This window comes from Nomascus leucogenys, chromosome 17 (genome assembly GCF_006542625.1).
Source record: "Nomascus leucogenys isolate Asia chromosome 17, Asia_NLE_v1, whole genome shotgun sequence".
Lineage (NCBI taxonomy): Eukaryota > Metazoa > Chordata > Mammalia > Primates > Hylobatidae > Nomascus > Nomascus leucogenys.
The window spans coordinates 972591-996580 of NC_044397.1; the positions used below are offsets into that span (position 1 = coordinate 972591).

At 43.9% G+C, this 23990-nt stretch overlaps 1 protein-coding gene across 3 annotated transcripts in view; it reads left to right on the forward strand.

Moving 5' to 3' along the window:
- Positions 1 to 6818: 6818 nt before the first annotated feature.
- RNF8 (ring finger protein 8) overlaps positions 6819 to 23990 on the forward strand; it is a 36992-nt gene continuing 19820 nt past the window's right edge. For all 3 annotated transcript variants that reach the window (XR_004026417.1, XM_003276911.2, XM_003276912.4), the window contains exons 1-3: positions 6819 to 7139; positions 13295 to 13423; positions 21556 to 22293. Coding sequence is in view for 2 of the 3 variants with exons in the window: in XM_003276911.2 (XP_003276959.1) it covers positions 7029 to 7139; positions 13295 to 13423; positions 21556 to 22293 (978 nt within the window). In the remaining variant the exon portion in view is untranslated. The remainder of the gene's footprint in view (positions 7140 to 13294; positions 13424 to 21555; positions 22294 to 23990) is intronic.

Sequence of the window (23990 nt, forward strand, 5' to 3'; positions counted from 1 at the left end):
GTTTTCACTCTTGAGATGGGTATGAGACAGGGTTTCTCAGCCTCAGCATTGTTGACATTTTGTATGGGATAGCCCTTGTTGTGGGGACTATCTTGTGATTTGTGGGATGTTCAGTAGCATCCCTGGCCTCTAATCATTAGATGCCAGTGGCACCCCTCCCCACATCATGACAACCAAAAATGTCCCCAGACATTGCCTGGAAAGAGCAAAATCACCCCCAGTTAAGAGCCACTGTTAAAAGGGAATATATAGGGGAGGTAGAGTTGATAAAATCTCCAAATCTTAGAAGTCAGTGGTCTCGACGAGATCGGGCACGTTCAGGGTGGTATGGCTATGGACAGAAGTCAGCGGTCTTCAACCTGTTTTGGTCACATGCACCCTTAGTAAAAAAACAGTGTCTGAGAATACAGCCCAATATGTGCATGTTTGTTTATTCACGTAAAGTCTATACATATCTTCTATGTTGTTCTTTTTTGTAATTATAAAATAATCACAAAAGTAGGCATTTTTAAAAGGATGAGATAAAAACCTAATTAGAGGCCAGGTGTGGTAACTTACCCCTGTAATCCCAGCACTTTGGGAGGCCAAGGTAGGAGGATTACTTTATTTATTTATTTATTTTAATTTTTTTATTACACTTTAAGTTCTAGGGTACATGTGCACAACGTGCAGGTTTGTTACATATATATACATGTGCCATGTTGGTGTGCTGCACCCATTAACTCATCATTTCCATTAGGTATATCTCCTAATGCTATCCCTCCCCCCTCCCCCAACCCCACAACAGGCCCCGGTGTGTGATGTTCCCCTTCCTGTGTCCATGTGTTCTCATTGTTCAATTCCCACCTATGAGTAAGAACATGCAGTGTTTGGTTTTTTGTCCTTGCGGTAGTTTGCTGAGAATTATGGTTTCCAGCTTCATCCATGTCCCTACAAAGGACATGAACTCATCCTTTTTTATGGCTGCATAGTATCCCATGGTGTATATGTGCCACATTTTCTTAATCCAGTCTATCATTGATGGACATCTGGGTTGGTTCCAAGTCTTTGCTATTGTGAATAGTGCCACAATAAACATACGTGTGCATGTGTCTTTATAGCAGCATGATTTATAATCCTTTGGGTATATATCCAGTAATGGGATGGCTGGGTCAAATGGTATTTCTAGTTCTAGATCCTTGAGGAATCGCCACACTGTCTTCCACAGTGGTTGAACTAGTTTACAGTCCCACCAACAGTGTAAAAGCATTCCTATTTCTCCACATCCTCTCCATCACCTGTTGTTTCCTGACTTCTTAATGATCGCCATTCTAACTGGTGTGAGATGGTATCTCATTGTGGTTTTGATTTGCATTTCTCTGATGGCCAGTGATGATGAGCATTTTTTCATGTGTCTGTTGGCTGCATAAATGTCTTCTTTTGAGAAGTGTCTGTTCATATCTTTTGCCCACTTGTTGATGGGGTTGTTTGTTTTTTTCTTGTAAATTTGTTTGAGTTCTTTGTAGATTCTGGATATTAGCCCTTTGTCAGATGAGTAGATTGCAAAAATTTTCTCCCATTCTGTAGGCTGCTTGTTCACTCTGATGGTAGTTTCTTTTGCTGTGCAGAAGCTCTTTAAGAAGCTCTTTAGGCCGGGCGCAGTGGCTCATGCTTGTAATCCCAGCACTTTGGGAGGCCGAGGTGGGTGGATCACGAGGTCAGGAGATCGAGACCACGGTGAAACCCTGTCTCTACTAAAAATACAAAAAAAAAAAATTAGCCGGGCGTGGTGGCGGGCGCCTGTAGTCCCAGCTACTAGGAGAGGCTGAGGCAGGAGAATGGCGTGAACCCGGGAGGCGGAGCTTGCAGTGAGCCGAGATTGCACCACTGCACTCCAGCCTGGTGACAGAGCAAGACTCCATCTCAAAAAAAAAAGAAGCTCTTTAGTTTAATTAGATCCCATTTGTCAATTTTGGCTTTTGTTGCCATTGCATTTGGTGTTTTAGTCATCAAGTCCTTGCCCATGCCTATGTCTTGAATGGTAATGCCTAGGTTTTCTTCTAGGGTTTTTATGGTTTTAGGTCTAACATGTAAGTCTTTAATCCATCTTGAATTAATTTTTGTATAAGGTGTAAGGAAGGGATCCAGTTTCAGCTTTCTACGTATGGCTAGCCAGTTTTCCCAGGAACATTTATTAAATAGGGAATCCTTTCCCTATTTCTTGTTTTTGTCAGGTTTGTCAAAATCAGATGGTTGTAGATGTGTGGTATTATTTCTGAAGGCTCTGTTCTGTTCCATTGTTCCATTGGTCTCGATCTCCTGACCTCGTGATCTGCCCGCCTCGGCCTCCCAAAGTGCTGGGATTACAGGCGTGAGCCATGGCTTAACAATTCTGAAACCACTATACATGTATACTGGAAATGAAAGATTAAGTCAAGGGATGGCAGATGGTGGGATTCTGGGTTCTCACTTTTGAAGTAGAAGGTTACAGATAAACAAGGGGCGATAGCTAGAATGATTCAGGTGGGAATGGGTTAGAGTGGGAAGACATCAGAATGAACTCATGCCTAGCTTACAGATACACACAACACACATATAACACAAATGTGTATATATGCATAAACATTTATAAGTATGTGTATATAGAGGGTTAGTATTCACCCATATATTTATTTGCTCTGTCAGCTGAGAAGGCCTAGAAACAATGACATCCCACTAGCAATGACTGCACCTAGTGCCCAGAGTTTCTTGGTTTCTAATACCATTTTCCAACAAAGGAACCAGAGATCCTTGGAGAAATAGCTGATTCTAGGTCTAGGGCATCTTGTGCCAGAAAGTAAGGAAGTACTTAGCAAAACAGAACAATGGGAGTATGTCAAAAGGACACCAGAGCCACCTGAAAAGAGCTCTCAATGGCCAAAGTAGGAACAATTTGAGAAACAAAATAAAGTAGTATGAGATTATAACCCAAAATATAAAATAAATATCCACAGGTTCACACTGATATATTTTTCATTTTACTTATTTATTTTTGAGACAAGTCTCACTCTGTCACCCAGGCTGGAATGCAGTGGCTCACTGCAGCTTTGACCTCCTGGGCTCAAGCAATCCTCCTGCCTCAGCCTCACAAATACCTGGGACCACACGTGCGTGCCACCACACCCAGCTAAATTTTTTAATTTATTATTTGTAGAGAGGGGGTCTTGCTATGTTGCCCAGGCCCATCTTGAACTCCTGGGCTCAAGTAATCCATCCACCTTGGCCTCCCAAAGTGCTGTGCTGGAATTACAGACGTAAGCTACCGTACCTGGCCTGATACAAATGAATGATTGAATAAATAAATCGACAGGGGAGGAGAGACAAACTCCTGTGCAGAATTCCATACAGTTTCTGTAGAGACCCTGCAGTTAGGGAAGTGGAGCATAATTCCTCACTCCTAAAATTTGGCCCAGGAATAGTGACTTCATTCCAAAGAGTACAGTGTGGAAAGAGAGAGAGAAAAAAAAGAGTAAGTTTAGGTTGGGTGTGGTGGCTCACACCTGTAATCCCAGCACTTTGGGAGGCCAAGGTGGGCAGATCACCTGAGGTCAGGAGTTCGAGACCAGCCTGGCCAACATAGTGAAACCCCATCCTTACTAAAAATACAAAAATTAGCCAGGCATAATAGCATGCACCTGTAGTCCCAGCTACTCAGGAGGCTGAGGCAGGAGAATTGCTTGAACCTGGGAGGTGGAGGTTGCAGTGAGCTGAGATTGCGCCACTGCACCCCAGCCTGGGCCACTGAGTGAGACTCCATCTCAAAAAAAAAAAAAAAAAAAAAAAGAAAGAAAAGAGTAAGTTTACAATGGAGAAACCTGACAAACACTACCTAGATTTCCAAAGCCTAATTTCCTAACCATAGTTGCAATCCCAACCTGGAACGTTTTATCTGTGTGGCACTATCAGATCAAGAAATAAGAAATGCCAGGTGATCGAGATGAACACCAACAATGATAGTTCATGTTGATAACATGTACCCTGGATATGATGCCATGAGAATGACACTTTACCTATGTGGTCTTCCATCCCCAAATCCATAACCCCAGTCTAATCATGAGAAAAACATCAGACAAATCCCAATTGAGGGACATTCTACAAAATATCTGTCTGGTACTCCTCAAATTGTCGAAGTCATCAAAAACAAGGAAAGTCTGAGAATCTATCACAGCCAAGAGGAGCCTGAGGAGACACACAGACTAAATGTCAGGGTGGCTTCCAGCTGTGCTTGCTGTTCCTGGGGTAGAATGCTAAGGTAGGGTGGGGGCACCAACAGATACCTATACACAGCTTAGGGAAGCAACTCCATGAGTGCAGCTATGACTCTCACCAATGTTCCTGGCCCTCTGTGATGTCAGGGCCTGCATTTCTTGATCTGACTGCACAACACAGATAAAATGTTCCAGGTTGGGATTGCACCCATGGTTAGGAAACTAGGCTTTTGAAACAGACTTGAATTGACATCCTACTCTGCCATTTCATTTGTTACTTTGAGAAGATTACCAAAACCTCTCTGTGCCTCTTTTCTCATCATCTCTAATGTAGGGATTATAATTGTAACCACTAATAACTGGCTAATTTTTCTTTTTTCTTTTTGTTTGCAAAGGACAAATAAAGTATATAGGGTGCTTGGCCTAGTACCTGGTACTATTGTACATTGTGTAATTCATTTAGTGTATGTATTTTCTTTTCTTGTTGTTTTCTTTTGTTTGTGTATTTGTTTTTGAGACAGAGTCTTGCTCAGTCGCCCAGGCTAGAGTGCAGTGGTGTGATCTCAGCTCACTGCAACTTCTGCCTTCCAGGCTCAAGGGATCCTCCCACCTCAGCCTCCCTGGTAGCTGGGATTACAGGTGCTCACCACCATGCCCAGATCATTTTTGTATCTTTACTAGAGACAGGGTTTCACCACATTGGCCAGGCTGGTCTGGAACTCCTGACCTCAGGTGATCCACCTGCCTCGGCCTCCCGAAGTGCTGGGATTACAGGCGTGAGCCACCGCGTCTGGCTGTGTGTGTGTTTTGTTTTGTTGTTGTTGTTGTTTTGATGGAGTTTCACTCTTGTTGCCCAGGCTGGAGTGCAATAGCGAGATCTCGGCTCACTGCCTCCTCTGCCTCCTGGGTTCAAGCGAGTCTCCTGCCTCAGCCTCCCGAGTAGCTGGGATTACAGGCACGTGCCAGCACGCTGGGCTAACTTTCTATTTTTAGTGGAGATGGGGTTTCTCCATGTTGGTCAGTCTGGTCTTGAACTCCCAACCTTAGGTGATCTGCCTGCCTCGACCTCTCAAAGTGCTGAGATTACAGGCGTGAGCCACCATGCCCAGCCCTGGCTGTTTTTTTTGACAGAATTTTATTTAGGAAAATTGTTTTCCTTCTTTCCCCTTGTGCAAAAAAAAAAAAGAGAGAAAGAGGAAGAAGGAAGGAAGCAAGGGAGGAAGGAAGTAGAGAAAGAGAAAGAAAGAAGAAGGAAAGAGAAAGAAAAGAAGGAAGGAAGGAAGGAAAGAAAGAAGAAAGAAATTGTTAACTAGGTGTTGGAAAACTGAAAAGACAAAAGGGGCTCAACCATTGGATGTACTCACTACAGGCAGCAGCTATCACACTATATGGAAAATCCAAAGGAGAGGTTGAGTTTAAAAACAATTTTTTAATTGGCCGGGCTCAGGGGCTCATGCTTGTAATCTCAGCACTTTGGGAGGCCGAGGCGGTTGGATCGCTCGAATCCAGGAGACACGGCGAAACCCGGTATCTACCAAAAAATATAAAAATTAGCCGGGCGTGGTGGCGCGTGCCTGTAATCCCAGCAACTCTGGAGGCTGAGGCAGGAGAATCTCTTGAACCCGGGAGGCGGAGGTTGCAGTGAGCTGAGATCGCACCACTCCAGGCTGCACTCCAGCCTGGGTGACAGAGCGAGACCCTGTCTGTAATCAATAATAATAATAATAAAATTAACAGTTTTATTGAGTATAATTTACATGCCATAAAATTCACCCACTGCAAGTGTAGACTTCCTTCACTTTACAGGGTCTCACTCTGTCGCCCAGGCTGGGATGCAGTGGCGCCATGTCGGCTCACTGCAACCTCTGCCTCCCGGGGTCAGGTGATCCTCCCACCTCAGCCTCCCAAGTAGCGAGACTACAGGTGTCCACCACCACACCCAGCTAATTTTTCTTTTTTTCTTTTTTCCTTTCTCTCCCTCCCTCCCTTCCTCCCCGCCTTTTTTTTGTAGATACGGTGTCTGCCCCTGTGGCCAGGTCGGTCACAACTCCTGAACTCAAGCGATCCACCCGCCTCGACCTCCCAAAGTGGTGGGATTACAGGCGTGAGCCACTGCGTCCGGCCACATTTCCATGACTTTTTAATAAACTTATACAGTTGTGCAATTGCCACCACAATCCACTTTTACAACATTTCTATCACCGCTTTCCTCCAATTTTTTCAAGCCCATCTGCATTCAATCCCCGCTCCCACACCTCGCCCCAGGTAACTGTGCTCTCTGTCTTTGTAGATTTGCCTAATGTAATTTATTTTTTACTTCGGTAATATAAGGAGGTCGTGCAAAATAGAGACTATTTAGGAACAGACCAGGCAGACTTAAATCTGATGGAAAGTTTAAAGTTGTTTAAAACTGGGCTATAGTTTTACATGATTTTTTTTAAAAAGAGGAAAGGTGAGGAGAGGTTCCAGTCTGGGGCGGCCAGGACTGGGGTGACGGTTCCGGAGGGGGCGAGGGAAGGTGTGAGGGGAGGAGGGCTCTCGAGTCGCGCCCGCCCCGCCCAGGGCCGGCTCCCAACCCACCCTCTTTGCCCCAGGGCGGCCGCCGTCCTCTTGCGCAGGCGCAGTGCTCCCGTTTCCTGGCCGAGGGCGGGCGAGCCGAGCCTGCAGCAGCAGCGATTGCGAGCGTGTGGCGATTGCTTCTGTCTGTCATTTAGATATGGAAGCTGAGGGGATGCACGGAGGCAGCCGGAACCTGGGTCGGGGTCTCGCTCGGTGCTGACCGCCCCCGGGGTCGAGTAGGCGATGGGGGAGCCCGGCTTGTTCGTCACAGGAGACCGCGCCGGTGGCCGGAGCTGGTGCCTGCGGCGGGTGGGGATGAGCGCCGGGTGGCTGCTGCTGGAAGATGGGTGCGAGGTACGGGGGAAGGGGTCCTGCGGGGCGGAGGGCAGGGGCTGGAGGGAGCGGGGCTCCGGGGAGGGAGGAAGGCGTCTCGCCGGATGAATGGCAGAGAGGAGGCGGGCACCGGGAAGAGGAGCGAAGCGTCTGTCGGGGGTGGATTCCCGGGGAGAGAAGGGAGAAAGCGGTTCTGGCGCGAGCGGCTGAAGGGTCTGCGGTGGGAGGTGTTTGGGGGAGAAACGGGGGCCGAGTGGGAGAAACGAAGAAAAGAGAGTTCGGCTCCGGGGAGCCCTGGGGGGCCACAAGGGTTGGGGTGAGGACGGAGGCCCTGACCCGCGGCCTGTGGGGCGAGAAGCGGGCCCCGTCCAGGGAGGCCTGGGCTCAGCGGGTAGCCGGGCCGGGGACGGGAAGGAGGGGGACGCGCAGAGAACGTGAGGAGCGCGGGGGTGTCGGAGAGGGGAGGGCGGGGGCCGGCCGGATCCCGTTTAGGGCGCACAGAGCCCCGCGGTGCCCGGGTCGGGGGACGGTGGCGGGGGCCGCGAGCCGCGGGGAAGCCGAGGCAGGGCCCGGCGCGTGAACTTTCTCGAGTTTGTTTTGAAAACGATTGCAGATTTTGGGTTTTGTCCCTTAAAGCAATCAAACTTTCACGTAGAAATGTCTTCCTCCTTCCCAACTCTGAGGAACATGGGCGGCTTGGGCTGAGCCACATTTCTCCCGTGAGGCTCCTCCGTACGGCCGAGTGGCACTCCCCGAGGTGGGTCGGGCGGGTATTCAGAGTTCTCTCCAGAGGCTGCCTGTCGTCTTTATGAATGCAGTTGCAAATGAAAAAAATTTTAAGGGGAAAGATGAGGCACGGTTCCTGGCACGGTTCAAGATGCACCAGCGTGGTGCATCTTGACAGGGCGAGGGAAGGGAGGAGGGCGTTAGATTGCAATCAGGTTGAGAAAGAGAACTGGGTCAGGGACAAGCTTGTGATGACTGGGAACCATTTGGGTTTTGGAAATAATCTGTATGAAAAGTTCTCTTTGCAGTAAAAGTGGATGGTTGGTCATGATGTAAATTGAAGAAGTCTTTTGAGTCTTATGCGCGTTCAGGTAGATTTTTCCTATAAGCCATATACTGCCTCAATTCAGTCTGCCAGGTATTTACTGAGTATTTAACATTGTTTGGTGTACAATGAGGACAAATAAAATCTCTGCGCTCGAAGAGTTTAAGGCTTGAGTGGGAAGAGAGGATTTATACAACGAAGCAGTCATTGTATAAAGAAGATCCATATGAGCTGTATGATCAAGTGCCAAGATGTGGATTATTTAGTTCAATCCCAGAGCAGTAGTTCTTCAAGTCAGAGGAGGAATTCATGTCTAGGCACAAATTTAGTTGCTAGATTAGGGGGTGTTATAAAGGATTACTTGTATGCTGTGATTTGAGGAACACCAAGAAAACATCTCTGCCCCCAAATACCTCTTCTATCCAGGTATTAGTGCCTAAAAGTCCACATTAAGCATTCATTCTTTTAGCTTGAGCACTGATCTTTCCCTGCCTGGCCCTTTCCAACAGCATATGTTTGTGAGAAGTTTAACAAATTAAAACACGAACACCTGAATAATAACCTGAATAATACACACAAAAATAATTTTTGTGCATAACTATTAGTTAATTTCACATACATTACTTAATCTGATCCCTGCATACACACAACCTTATAAGGTAACTTAGTGGGCGAGTGTTATTCCTTTAGACTCAATTGTTGTGGATTAATTTATGACTCTTCTGAATAGCTTGTTAGTACTGCCGTCTTCGGCAGGTGGGATGGGGAGGAAGAATTAAAGCACCTGAAGAGAGGGCAAGAAGACTATAAAGCACTCTTAGACATATTCTGAACCATTTGATAGTTCTTTGTGGGGCCACTTGCGTGGGGAGGGACCCATATAAACCCAGTGGTAAGACTGTGGCTGGCTTCAGGGACCTGTGTGTAGGAGAAGCCTGCCAGGCTTGGCGGCCCTGCAAGGTCAGGTCGTAGCACAGCCTGAAAAGAAGTCTGAATCTAAGGCAAGAGAAGAAGTTGTACTTATTGTTATGGTCCCCAGATCATAGCACAAGCTGTTTTGCACAAGATTTTAAAAGGTATGCTAATAACGTAACAGCAAAGGTAGGTCAGTTCCCTGCCTTTCCAGTTCTTAGTCTCAGATGTTGTGGATAAAATAATAAAACAGGGTTCCTTTCATGTCATTGATGGGAACACTGTAGTAAATTGTCTAAATAAGTGGCTTTAAGCTTGTTAAAGCAATGCATAGAGTTTGGTGGAAAAACAAATAGAGATTTATTGCAAATTAGCTAGTTCTCAGGTACTATAAAGTATCTAGGCCTTTGGGGAAAACAACAGAAACTTCTCTCCCCTTTTCTTCTCTTGTATTTAGTTTTCATTAAGTTTTCTGCCCCAAGGGAAAAAAGGGAAAGGATGGTTATATTTACTGGTTTGGGGGCTTTTTTGTGGGGTGTTTTGTTTTGAGACAGGGTACTCCCTCTGTCACCCAGGCTGGAGTGCAGTGGTGTGATCACACCTCCACCTCCCCGGTTCAAGTGGTTCTAATGTCTCAGCCTCCGAAGTAGCTGGGATTACAGATATGCACCTCTATGCCCAGTTACTTTTTGTATTTTCAGTAGAGACGGGGTTTCGCCACGTTGGCCAGGCTGGTCTCGAACTCCTGGCCTCATGTGATCTGCCAGCCTGGGCTTCCCAAAGTGCTGGGATTACAGGTGTGAGCCACCGCACCTGGCCATATTTACTTGTTATTTGAGAAACAGTAGGAATTGTGCCCAGGAGGAGAGAGATAGTCTTAGTGAAGGTGGGCAAAGACAAGATGATCTTTTAGATCAATAATGTGTGTAAGCCCAAAGGCTTGCAAAACTATTGTAAATGAAAACAACCCCTCACATATGGGTCGTCAGTCAGTTCCCATGGGAAATTCAGTGTTACGTTGAGTGGTCCTGAGATTTCCAGGTAACCTCACTGCACTCCTTAACTACAGTGTAGGTGAAATATCAGTAGTACCAAGGTAAATTCTAAGACCAGGCAGTGCAGGGAAGGATGTAAAAGAATGATTCCCTTTTCTGGGTTCAGAGTCTGTTGGAGGCAATGTCAGGAAAAGGTACTCTTCTACTTTTTTGGTACTGTTTTCCCCAGGCTACTCACAATGGCAGTCTGGCTGTCTCCCCTCAAGTATTAGCATGTAATATGAGATGCTTCCTCTCTTAGAGATAAAGCTACCTAAATAGAAATTTTACTGAATATGGATGACAGATAAATCCCTAGCCATTCCATTTTTAACAGATATGTGTATTCAGAGGAACTTCTATAATTAATATAATTCTGGCAGAGTGTGAAAGAACTGAAAAACTTTGTGCTCAGTGTTGGTGGAGTGATCACCACAACATTTTAAAGAGAAACAAGTGAGACCGTATGAGTTCCAACTGCTGCTCCATGTTTTCCAGGGGTAATACAGTCTCTACCTTCTGACCAAAAACACCCACCCTAAAATCCTGAGGATTCATATGCAAGACCTCTTTATTCTTTCATTCATTCTCAAATACTTAACTGAACACTATGCCCGGTATAGAAACACAGTGGTAAACAAGACAGACAAAGTCCCTGCTTATCTGGTTTATATTCTATTAAGGGGACAGAGGGGAAAAGTCAAATAAGCAAGATAATTTTGGTTTGTGATAAGTACTTCCTAATAACTGAAGAAATATGATGGGAAGCAGACAACCAACTTTAGACAGAGGTAATCAGAGTAGGCTTATGAGTAGCTGGAACATGAAAGATAAGGAGTCTGTGCAAGATCTGAGAGAAGAGTGTTCTTAGAAGGGCTAAGTGAAAAGACCTTCAGGTAGGCTGGCACTTCGGGGAGAGGGGCTTAAGGAACAACAACAAAAAAAAGTTTGAGGGGCTGGAGCAGCTAGTGTTGGCACTATGGTATGAGTTAAGACTAAAGAGTAGAGGGGCTCAGGACATTCAGGGTCTTACAGGCCATGGAAGGAAGTTTGAATGATTGGACAGTTTTAAGGAAAGAAGGAAAATGATCTGATTTAAAATTTTTACATTTCTATTCCAGTTACTATATAAAGCTTATGGGGGCTAGAGTGAGAACAGAAACAGTAGGAGGCCAGGTGGTTTGGACTAACGTTGTGGCTGCAGAGATAGGAATGAACAGATTTAGGACATATTTGAATTATAGCCCATATAATTTACCAGTGATTTCAATGTGGGGATGAGGGACAGAGATGAATCAAAGATGGCTTCTGCGATATGAGTTGAGTAGTTGGTTGGATAGTATTGTGAAGACTGAAATGAGAGTTTGTGGGGAGGAATAGATTAGGTCAGTGAGTCATGGTGGTCTTTGAGGGACTGAGGAGGACAGGCATTCTGAAAGATTTTAAAAAGAAGAGGGCAGTTTTAGCTAACTTTGGTTTAAAGTCCCCAGTTAAGATCGTGGTATGAGTCATTAAAGAGGTCGTTTGTGCACTAAGAGGAATATGCAAGGAGCTGGGCGCGGTGGCTCACACCTGTAATCCCAGCACTTTGGGAGGCTGAGGCGGGCAGATCACTTGAGATCAGGAGTTCGAGACCAGCCTGACCAACATGGTGAAACCCCCGTCTCTACTAAAAATACAAAAATTAGTCGGGCGTGGTGTTGTGTGCCTGTAATCCTAGCTACACGGGAAGCTGAGGCAGGAGAATTGCTTGAACCCGGGAGGCAGAGGTTGCAGTGAGCCAAGATCGCACCACTGCACTCCAGCCTGGGCGATAAAGCAAGACTCTGTCTCAAAAAAAAAAAAAAAAAAAACAACAACAAAAAAGAATAAGGGAATTCTGTGATCTGGATCTCAGAAGAATTTCATTTCCTTCCTTCACAGGGTTGTTATGAACTAGACTGGTCCAACAGGAAAGTATGATAGATGTGAATTGGGGCTTCTTTTCAACCTTTTCTGGAAGCTCTCAAGCTGTTGTTGTGGATAAGACAGAGGATATGTACTCCAATGCAAAGACTTTCGGTTGAATTATAACTGGCTGAAGTATATCCAGACTGTGTGGATTAATGTTTACTAGGTTCTCCTGAAAACTTTGCCTTTGGCTGCACCCCATTCTGTGTCTTAAACGAAGGTATAGAAGGCATCGTCTCATATAAATTTGGTGGAAGGGATATTAAGTATGTCTGATCTGATGGCAGATTAAAAATTCAGAAAGGTCTTGACAACTTGGTTTGATAGGCTGAACTAGCAAGATGAAATTTAATAGGAATCAATCTAAGGTCCTGCGCTTGAATCCAAGGTTTTCCATCCGGTCAACTATAGAGCAGAAGAGACAGGACTTAGCGTAGCATTTCTTGGAGGAGGGGGAGACCAAGAAATTTAATCATTCCTAAGTTCGAGGATACACTGGCAGTGTACTAGATCTGCTATGAAAGCTAATGCAATTTATATGCTCCAGTGATAATATCTAGAACTGGGAAAGTAACACTTGCGTTTGACTGTGTAATAGAAATTAAGTTTATTTTTCTTAATATGCCATCCAGGAATAAAGATAAACCAGCAGTCCTTTCACAGACTCATTAGAATGGCAAAGACTCAAGCCCATCCCCTGGGAGTTAAGTTGAAGTAACTGGGAATACAGAGCCAGGAAAAGAGAAAACTCAGTGTTCACTTTATAGCTGTGACATCGAAAGGGGATTGGAGGTTTCCTGATGGTGCCGAGGGCAAAGCCAGTGCCAATGGATGGAATTTACAGGGAGAAAGATGCCAAGTCAGAGACATTTTAAAAATTGGAGGGCCTGCCTTATGTAAAGTTACTGGCAGTATTTATGCGTTGATGGGATGTGTAGAAAGAATTCCTCCATCTCATGGTCACTGAACCAGATGACCTTTCAAGATCTCGCCAACCCTGAGATACATGGATAACTCTTTTTCAGCGTTCTCTTCTTGTCACAACTGTTTGCCTTTTTCTACTTGGTGGTTCTCATGGCAGCTGAAGAGGAGATAGCTGATGCACTTCCACAGGTGTCTGATTTCTTAAGTCAGGTCTGCATATGCTGCTGGTTGACGAGATTTGTAAAGGACCTCCCTTTTCGGTACAATGACTGATGGTATTTCTTGCATTGTTGTTGTCTTCCCAGGTGACTGTAGGACGAGGATTTGGTGTCACCTACCAACTGGTATCAAAAATCTGCCCCCTGATGATTTCTCGAAACCACTGTGTTTTGAAGCAGAATCCTGAGGGCCAGTGGACAATTATGGACAACAAGGTACAGGAATTCACAGAAGCCTAAAGACTTTTGTTTTTAAATTACTTTTTTTTTGCATAGGTAATTCAAGGTATAAAATTCAAAAGTATAACTTCTTTCCTAGCCATCCAGTTCCCTTTTCCAGAGGCAGCCACTTCCATATGCTGCCAGAGATTCGATTATGCTAAAATAATTTCTCTTGATTTGGCTTGAAGTTTGTTACCTTGAAGAGAATACCTGAACTGGGGTAGTAGGTCCTATTCCAGAAACTAGACTAAGTTACTGGGCAAATTAGCCTGTTTGAGGTGAAGCTCCCAGAGACCCTGGGAATCTGCAGAATCTGCTGACGCTTCTGGAGTACACTTATGGCTCAGTGGACAGGGGAGGACGGAGAAACTGATCTGACTGCACTTAGCCCCTTTCCTTCCTCACTCCTTTCAATCTGAGCAACCTCCCCTGGCTTTTAAAACATGTTTTAAGTATTGGTGTTCTGAAGATTTCCTTTGAATAATGGGTTTTTCTCCTTTAAACAAATTTGAAAACCACTAGTTTAGTGGTAAATATATTGAGGGAGGTGCAATAGTATATAAAGCCCAGCAATTAGAAAGTACCTAATGTGCTGGGTGTGGTGGCACATGCCTGTAGTCCCAGCTACTGGGGAAGCTGAGGCCAGGGGATTGTTAGAGCCCATGAATTCTGGGTTATAGTGTGCTGTGCCATTCCGGTGTCTGCCTTAAGTTCGGCATCAATATGGTGTCCTCCTGGGAGCAGGGGACCACCAGTTTGTCTAAGGAGAGGTGAACCGACCCAGGTTGGAAGGAGGGCAGGTCAAAACTGCTGTGCTGATCAACAAAGGGATTGCACCTGTGAATAGCCACTGCACTCCAGTGTGGCTGACATGGTGAAGCCCTGTCTCTATCAAAAAGAAAAGAAAATACCTAAAGTGCAGATGTACAAGCACCCAGGAATGTGATGAAAATACAGACTATGAGGTGAGAGAAATTCTAACATAAACAGTTAATGTTTAGGAAGTATAACATGTCTTTAAGTACCATTTCATATTGCTTCACTGCCCCAGTTAGGATTTTAAAGGTACCATTAGAAGGGAGGATATCCCAGAGGTCTGCCCGCCAGCCTCATTTTGCGTGCATAAAACTGCTAGATTTAAGCTGTTGGAAAGTATCTTCCTGCTCTAGAATTAAGCTGAGTTGGCACTGTATTGAAGGAGACAGTACATAAATGCTAAGTAAATTGGTTCAGCACTTTTAGCAAGGCATCATGAGCAGGATAAAAGTTGGCACTGAGATTATCTACTTTAACCCCTTATGTAGACAGATGAAGCTGAGGCCCAGAGAGATAAACTGTCTTTCCCAAGGCCTTCTCTACAATGAGCCAGGACTTAAGTTTCTCTGCTATACCCTGTGTCAAATACCAGTAAAGTACGTAAGCAATTTGCGATACTGGCTTTATGACGTCAAACAATTAATTATGCATATTTAAAATATAGCTGCAAGGTTTTAAAGCCTCTGTAATAGCGTATATCAAAACAGCTTAGGAAAAGATGTTTTCCTCATCAGAGCAGGCTGTATGAGAGTTAGGATTACAATATTATAGAGGTGAGTTCTCTGCTGCTGCTTTTCTTAATTATGTGCAGTGTAGATGTGATCCACTGATGGGATTAGCAGATTTTCATAGGCTGGGAAGCCAAGAGCTGATCAACTTTAGTGTTATTTGAATGTCAACCACAGGGACACAGAGGCAGCCTGTGCAAGATCAGATCATCACTGTGCTCCGGGCTCGCTCTCCAGTGTTCGCTTTGTACCCTTCCTTCTAGGGTTGCTGTTGTCATGTGATTCTTCTCAGGTCTCAGTCAGGCAATAGAGAGGAAAGATGGGTTTCTTAACAACCTGTTTAAACTTTTTAGCTGTGATTGTGAGATAACTGATTTTTAAGAGAAGCTAGGACTGGGGTGTTTTGGTGGAACAATTCTTACAAGTAAATCCCGCCTCCCCCCTGCACTTTTCTTTTGACTACAGATGCCCCCTTTCTGGCTTCCTCCTGGCATGATGCCATGGCAGCCCTCTTCTGCTGATAAGAGACCTGAATTTCAGCTGTAGGGTATTATTGCTGTGGTTGTGTTTGAAGTCATTTGCCAAGTCTCTTTCAAGAGATAGGTGTTTCTAATAAGTTAAAACTCAGAGCTGCATTCTCTTATCTGCTGGAATGGCCAGAAAGTGAGAGCTTAAGTATAGATACAAAAATTGCAAGAAATGTTATTTTGGTTTAAAATTGGCTTAAAATATAGAAAAAAACCTTGGAGGACAGCTAAGTCTGCACACAGTATGAGGATGGTTCTAGTTGTGTAGGTTTTGGTCAATTCATATGCCCTTCAGATGGCCCGTGCTTTGTATTGGTATCCAGCTCTTTCAGAAAATTGGTTGTTTTAAAGTCACAGTATGAAATGCCTTAGAGGTTCGGTCACATCTTACTTGAGACTTTCCCATTCTTACACTCCTCTCCTGTTGCTTTTCACCTGCTGCCTGGTGATTCCTACCTTTGTTCTTCTGCAGACTCTGGCATTTGAAGTCTCTGGTGAGTGTACTCTTACGTGAACAAAGTTTGCTGCTTGAGACAGTTCAGCTTCTGGTCCTCCAGCAACTAGAGCAGTGGTTATCAACCCCGTTTCCAGTTTTTACTCTCACCTGGGGCACTTTTTAAAAATACTGATGGTAGTACAATAGAAATGTTCATTCATCAAAAAACACCATTAAGAGAGTAAAAGGCAAACTCAGAGGAAGATGTTTGCTACACATTATAGTCAATGAAGGGCTTATACTGAGGTATCTGCAGAACTCCAATAAGAAAAAGACAGATATGCCCTATTTAAAAATGAGCAAGAGACAAGCACTTCACAAAAGGTTCTATCCAATGAAAAGTTGTTCAACCTCATTAATAATCTGGGGAATTTAAAACCATAATGGAATACCTCTACACATTCACCAGAGTGGCTAAAATTGAAGACTATTGATGCCAGGTATTGGTAAGGATATGGAGCAATAGAATGCTCTTACCCTTCTGTTGGGAGTGTAAATTGGTACAACTACTTTGGGAAATTATTTGGCATTATTCATTAAAGTTGAACATACATATAGCTCTTGACACAGTATTTTCACTCCCAGGGAAACAGCCCAAATGTCCATCAACAGTAGAATGGATAAATTGTGGAATAATCTTATATTGAAACACTATACTGTAGTGAATATGAATGAACTACTATATCTAATAACATGGATAAACCTTACATAATATTGAGTGAAAGAAGGCTGGGCACAGTGGCTCACGCCTGTAATCCCAGCACTTTGGGAGGCCGAGGTGGGCGGATCATGAGGTCAGGAGATCGAGACCATCCTGGCTAATGCGGTGAAACCCCGTCTCTACTAAAAATACAAAAAATTAGCCAGGCGTGGTGGAGGGCGCCTGTGGTCCCAGCTGCTCTGGAAGCTGAGGCAGGAGAATGGCGTGAACCCGGGAGGCGGAGCTTGCAGTGAGCCGAGATCAGGCCACTGCACTCCAGCCTGGGTGACAGAGCAAGACTCCGTCTCAAAAAAAGAAAAAAAATTGAGTGAAAGAAGACAGACACAAAAGAATACATATTATATGATGCCATTTATACAATGTTTAAAACCAGGCAACATTTACATGTGCTGTTAAATCTGAATAGTAGTCACCTTATTGCTAAGGTGGCTACTAACTAGAAGGAGGCACACAGGGGTTTCTGGAATGCTGATAATGTGGGGTTTGTTTTGTTTTTGACTTCATGGTAGTTACACTAAGATGTTCATTTTGTGACTGTTCATCAAATTGGTACATTTATGATTTGTACACTTTTATGTTTGCATGTTCTGCTTTAGTAAAGACTTTAAAAAATATATTGATGGATACATACTTAATACAATTGCTGAAATAAGACTTGATGATACCACGTGCTGGCAAGCATGCAGAATAACTGGAACTCCTCAACATTCAAGTGTGGATATAAAATGGTACCTCCACTTTGAAAAACTGGTGGTTTCTAAGAGTCAAATATACACTTGTCCAGTGATCCTATTTCTAGGTATTTACCCAAGATTAATGAAAGCTTATGTTCTCACAGAAACTTGTATGTGAATGTTTCTAGTGGCTTTATTTTTTTTATTTTTATATTTTGAGATGGAGTTTTGCTCTTTTTGCCCAGGCTAGAGTGCAATGGCGCAAACCTGGCTCCCCAAACCTCTACCTCCCGGGTTCAAGTGATTTTCCTGCCTCAGCCTCCCGAGTAGCTGGGATTACAGGCACGCAGCACCATGCCCGGCTAATTTTTGTATTTTTAGTAGAGATGGGTTTCACCATGTTGGCCAGGCTGGTCTTGAACTCCTGACCTCAGGTGATCCACCCGCCTTGCCTTCCCAAAGTGCTAGGATTACAGGCATGAGCCACCACGCCTGGCCTGTAGTGGCTTTATTAATATTAACCAAAAACTGGAAAAAAAACAACTAGGGAATGGATAAACTGTGCTCCACCCGTACTACCTTCAGTATTACTCAGCAATAAAATATAACAAACTGCCGATAATGCAACAGCGTGGACGAATCTCAGAGGCATTACACTAAGTGAAAGAAGCAAGACTCAAAAGTGTAGATAATAAGATTCCATTTGTATTACATTCTGGGAAAGGGAAGAGAACAGATAAGTAGTTGCCTGGGAATGCGGGAAAGGTTGACTACCAAGGGATACTGTTTCTTGATACAGTTCCACAACTATATGTGTTTGTATATAAATGTAACTTTTAAAATACTGATACTTAGTTCCTATCTCAGACCACTTAACTCACTCTGAGGGTGAAACCCAGGCACCGCTCTTTGTTTTAAACCTTCCCAGGTAGTTTTACTGTATAGCCAGGGTTGAGAACCACTGAGCTACATAAATTATCTAAAGCACTCCAAGAAAACATTGTCTTTTGGTTTTGAGTTTCCACTTTCCTCAAGAACTGTTTAAAAGCAGCTGGACAGAGATTGAGCATCTAGTGAAGTAATTCCTGTCTAAGCGGATGTGAGTTATCCCACTTTTTTCCCGTTGGTGGCTAAGAGACATCAGGCAGACTTTTCTGGGTATCATTTTCTGCTGTTAGCATTGTTCAAGTGGGTAGTTATGAAAACCAACATTAAGAAAGCCTTGAACAGAGCATGATTATTTAAGCCATTGTATTTGAGATAATATCCGGCAGTACTTGATTGTTCTTGTATAGCCATGGGATTTTTGTCCTTTTTTTTTTTTTTTTTTTTTTTTTTTTTTTGAGACGGAGTCTTGCTCTGTCACCCAGGCTGGAGTACAGTGGCGCGATCTCGGCTCACTGCAAGCTCCGCTTCCCGGGTTCACGCCATTCCCCTGCCTCAGCCTCTCCGAGTATCTGGGACTACAGGCGCCCTCCACCACGCCCGGCTAATTTTTTTGTATTTTTAATAGAGACGGGGTTTCACCGTCGTCTCGATCTCGTGATCCGCCCGCCTCGGCCTCCCAAAGTGCTGGGATTACAAGCGTGAGCCACCGCGCCCGGCTGGATTTTTGTCCTTTTCTAGTCTCCTTATATGAACAGACCTGACTCAGGGCTTTGGTTTAAATTATACCACTAGATGTCACCAAGAAGTGATGAATGGGTAAATGTACAAGGATCCAAGGACAAAATATGATGGGAGAATTTTGAGTTTTACTTTCCAGCTTCTAAAAGGGCTCTGAAGACAATGGGTTAATGTAGAGGATCTAATGGAGGGCTGCAACATATCGTGAAAGTTTGCCCCAGCTTCTGAGGGATTCTTACTCTCTTTAGCTGTGGGCTGTTTCTGTAATCTTATTTATTTATTTTACCTTATCTTAGCTTTGGAGACTTTCCTTAAATTTCTGTACCTTGGCATTAGGTGGCCTTCTGTGTCTTACTACTTTTTCTGAGACCTTTTTCCTGCGTATAATCTAAAATGGACTGTCCTGCTCTAAAATTGTTCTCAGATAGATTGTTCTGGCTCCATCCCTCTCCTTTGTTGTTTCTCATATGTTGTTTCAAAATTCAGCAAAACTTATCACTCCCCATAGTTTCTCAGGCTGAATAGAAAGAGTGTGAGGAGGTTTCCTAGATGAACCAGGTTAGGCCCAATGCACAGTGGGTTAAGACTAATCTTTCGGTATGTATCTATGCCAGTCTTTCTTTCCGTGTAAACCAAGTAATAGAAGATAAAACTGGAAACAGGAGCCTAATGCCAAACCAGAGCTAAGATCTAATCTCTACTTTACCCTCTGTGCCTTGTGGTCAAACCCCCCGTCCCTCATATTTGGGTTGACTGGGGATTTTTTTCTAGCTGAAAGTAGGTAACTGTAGTTGCCAGTGTAAACATAAATCTTGGTCCCAATTCAGAAGTGAGCTTCATCTCTCGCCTATCCCCTGAATTTAAGTCCTTGGTATGGGTTGAAATGCTCACCAGTATATTTCAACTCTGTATCTTGCCTTTGTTTCAAATCTATTTTAGGACCTGTCATCTCCATTTAGCATCCCTTAGCTATCCCAGCTGCACATGATATTCCTTTGCATTTACAGGCTATGCCATGTAATCCCACATTTGCTTATTTGTGCCCTTGCATTGCCTTTTCCACCGTCAGCTGCTGAAAGTTTTCATGTCCTTTCCACTCAGTATATTTACCTTGCATGACATCGAGCATAGAATCGAAATGACTGTTGATGAATCAGTTGAACCAAGGCATAGTAATAGTAGTGAACACTTATGTAATACGATGCCCAGGCACTGTCTAAATACTTGCCATATGTTATCTCATTAAATCCACACAGACACCATGAGGGAGAGACTTATTTTCCTCCATTTTATCAGTGCAGTAACTGGGCCATAAAGAGGCCAAGAAACCTGGCCAACATCACCCAGCTGCTAAATGATAGAGCCACATTACAAACCCAGGCAGTCTGACTCCAGGATCTGTGCTCTTAACCTCAATACTATGACTTCATTAAAACCATAAAAGTAAATATTTATTTTATTTTATTTATTTTGGAGACAGAGTCTCACTCTGTCACCCAGGCTGGAGTGCAGTGATGCGATCTCAGCTCATGGCATCCTCTGCCTCCTGGGTTCTAGCAATTCTCATGCTTTGGCCTCCCAAGTAGCTGGGATTACAGGCACCCACCACCACACCTGGCTAATTTTTATATTTTTAGTAGAGAGGGGGTCTCACTGTGTTGGCCAGGGTGGTCTTGAACTCCTGGCCTCAAGTGATCCGCACACCTCGGCCTCACAAAGTGCTGAGATTACAGATGTAAGCCGCCACTCCCAGACAGTAAATATTTATTAAGCATTTATTCTATGTGAGTCATTGTGCTAAGTGATTTCCATGCATTATCTTATTCACTCCTCACTGGAACAGTGTGAGGTAGGTACTGTGCTATCCCTGTTCTGCAGACAAAGCTGAGGCCTGGAGAGGTTAAGTAAATTGCCGAATGCCATGCAGACTATGAACCCACATCTGAGTCCGGAGCTCCAGCTCTTAACCGCTATCCTGTATTGCCCATATACCCCTGTTGGTATTAATTGGGTCAGATCCTACCTGCCATTTGACCCCAGTACTGGATATAGTACTCTTTTTTTTTTTTTGGTTTATGTGTGCTTGCTTGCTTACCAGTGTGTTAAGGAACCACATCCAGAGATAGCATTTGAACCTACTTCATGGACCTCACCCTTAACTACTGCTTTCTTCACTAATAGCATTTTTTCTAGTTTTGGGACATTGCTCCAGTTTAGGTTAATAGGAGCTATCCAGTTTCAGTTTCCTTTAATGCTATTCCATGTGTTTGAGTAAATTATCCACCAATAATAAGGTGATTCCTGCCTGTTATATGGCAGTTCTCTGTGGAGGCATGAATGTGAAATATAGGTAAAAAGCCAAAGCACTGCTTGACGAATGCTGTTTCTAAGGATGGTTGTTTATGAATCTTTCTTTTCTATTTGTTATCAAGAGTTTTCCTTCTGAAAAGGCAGAAGATTTTACAGCAGCAGGAGAGAGATTCCCTTAAGAAGACGAAAATCATGAAGCTTATTTCTTCTTTCTTTCACTTTCCCCAGAGTCTAAATGGTGTTTGGCTGAACAGAGCACGTCTGGAACCTTTAAGGGTCTATTCCATTCATCAGGGAGACTACATCCAACTTGGAGTGCCTCTGGAAAATAAGGAGAATGCGGAGTATGAATATGAAGTTACTGAAGAAGACTGGGAGACAATATATCCTTGTCTTTCCCCAAAGAATGACCAAATGATAGAAAAAAATAAGGAATTGAGAACTAAAAGGAAATTCAGTTTGGATGAATTAGCAGGTCCTGGAGCTGAAGGCCCTTCAAATTTGAAATCCAAAATAAATAAAGTGTCTTGTGAATCTGGTCAGTCAGTGAAATCACAGGGGAAAGGTGAAGTAGCCAGTACACCCTCTGAAAATTTGGATCCTAAGTTGACTGCCCTTGAGCCAAGTAAGAAGACCACAGGGGCTCCCATTTACCCTGGCTTCCCCAAAGTCACAGAGGTTCATCATGAGCAGAAAGCCTCAAACTCTTCAGCATCTCAGAGAAGCTTACAGATGTTTAAGGTGACCATGTCCAGGATTCTGAGGCTGAAAATACAGATGCAGGAAAAACATGAAGCCGTTATGAATGTGAAAAAGCAGACCCAAAAGGGGAACTCAAAGAAAATTGTGCAAATGGAGCAGGAACTGCAGGACTTACAGTCCCAGCTGTGTGCAGAGCAGGCTCAGCAGCAGGCAAGAGTGGAGCAACTAGAGAAGACTTTCCAGGAAGAGGAACAGCATCTTCAGGTACCACACAGAAGGGAAGGGCAAGAGTGGTCTTCAGGGGTGGGGCAGGCACTTCATGAGCCTCTGGCCAGAGTTCTCAGTTTCTAGGCCAGGTACCAAATTCTGAGCACCAAAGACAGGAAATGGAATGGGAACAGTAAACTTTTGAGATAAGGGAAGGGGATTGAGTAGAGGGTTAAGGCTTCAGCATGCTGATGAGATCAGGAGCCAGAGTTAGAGTGCCAAGATAGGGTAAAGTGACCAGCAGAGCCAGCCAGGGCATAACCCATCCCAGGATGCAAAGCTGAGGCAACTCAGAACCAACATGAATTCAGGGGGAAGTTAGGTGAAGGTCAAGATGCCACAAAACCACAGTATAGTCCAATTAAATCAATAGTTGTCTTCAAGACTTACCTATCTTTGCTCTGTGGCCAAGGCCAAATCACTTAGTCTCAGGGCAGGTACATGTCAGCTGGTTCCTCTGCCCTGGTGCCTGACAGTTTGTTAGCTATAAAGGTTAGTTAACTCTGTAGCTAAGCCAGGAGGTGAGGGGCTAAAAAGGCAGAAAATGTTTTTGTTTCTATTTTGAGCAGCCAGCATGTGATGGGACAGATGCACCATGACTGCATTGTTGGGTTGAATGATAAACCACCTTCCACAGTGCCTATAGTAGGAAGGTAAAATAATGACTGTCTTAGCTGTATAAAGGTAAGACCAAATGTGTTTCCATCCCTCAGTCATTTGCTTAGATGACAAGCTCTTGCACAAAGCTTTAGGCTAGAGCAGATCCTGTCCCTGCTCAAAATGTCATTTCCTATCTGGCAGGAACCGCACATTTTGCTCCCACCCAGTTGCTCAGATAATATTGAATGTCAAGAATTCCCCATTGTTGACTTAGAACTCAGACGGACCAGTCACAACTAAAGTGAATAAGCTTTTTGCTTGGGTTGCTTAGGGTAAGGAACAGCCAGGGGTAGTGTTGGCTTATCTCCGAGCAATTTATAAATTTCATTCTGATCTCTGCCATCCCCTTGAACTGGTAGTATTAGCAAAGGCCATGGATTAAATAGGTCTTTTGAGAGTATACACTGCTTGCTTATGTGTACCTTTTTGCTTCCCTTATCCAGCCTAGACTAGTTCTTGAAATTAATAGAGGGTGGTTTATGTCTACGTGTTTAGTATATCACACCTTCACCAGGACAGAACTCTCTGTAAAGGCTAATATGTTCAGGAACAAGTTACTGTTGATTAATATTTGTGGCTGCTCTGGGCATGCCTCAAGGTATAGCTGCAAAATCTTTTTCTGTACCAAAATGTTAAAGGGGAAAGGATTGGTTTAGAGAATTTCTCTGGATATGAGTTGGTCGTGTATATATTGCTCATAGTGAAGTGTATCTAGTCCCTTGTTTATCAGCTGCATCTCCCTCTGCCCACCAAGCCCTAAGGATTTATCCTATCCCCTACTACTTGTGTAGAAGCTCATTAAACCTTTGCTCCTTCACACTTTTTTTTTTTTTTTAAGTACTCAAATTGCCTGGTACTAGGGAATTCTGGTGGTTATAAAGATGCTTACCAAATGGTTTTTGCCATTAAGGAATTTATCTTGTTGAGGAGGCAAGATGTTTCATACACATGATATAATCAGAGAATAGTTTTCAGTCAATATAGTAAATTAGAGAACAATTTCAAGTTGGCATATTAAATGGGTAGGTAATTCT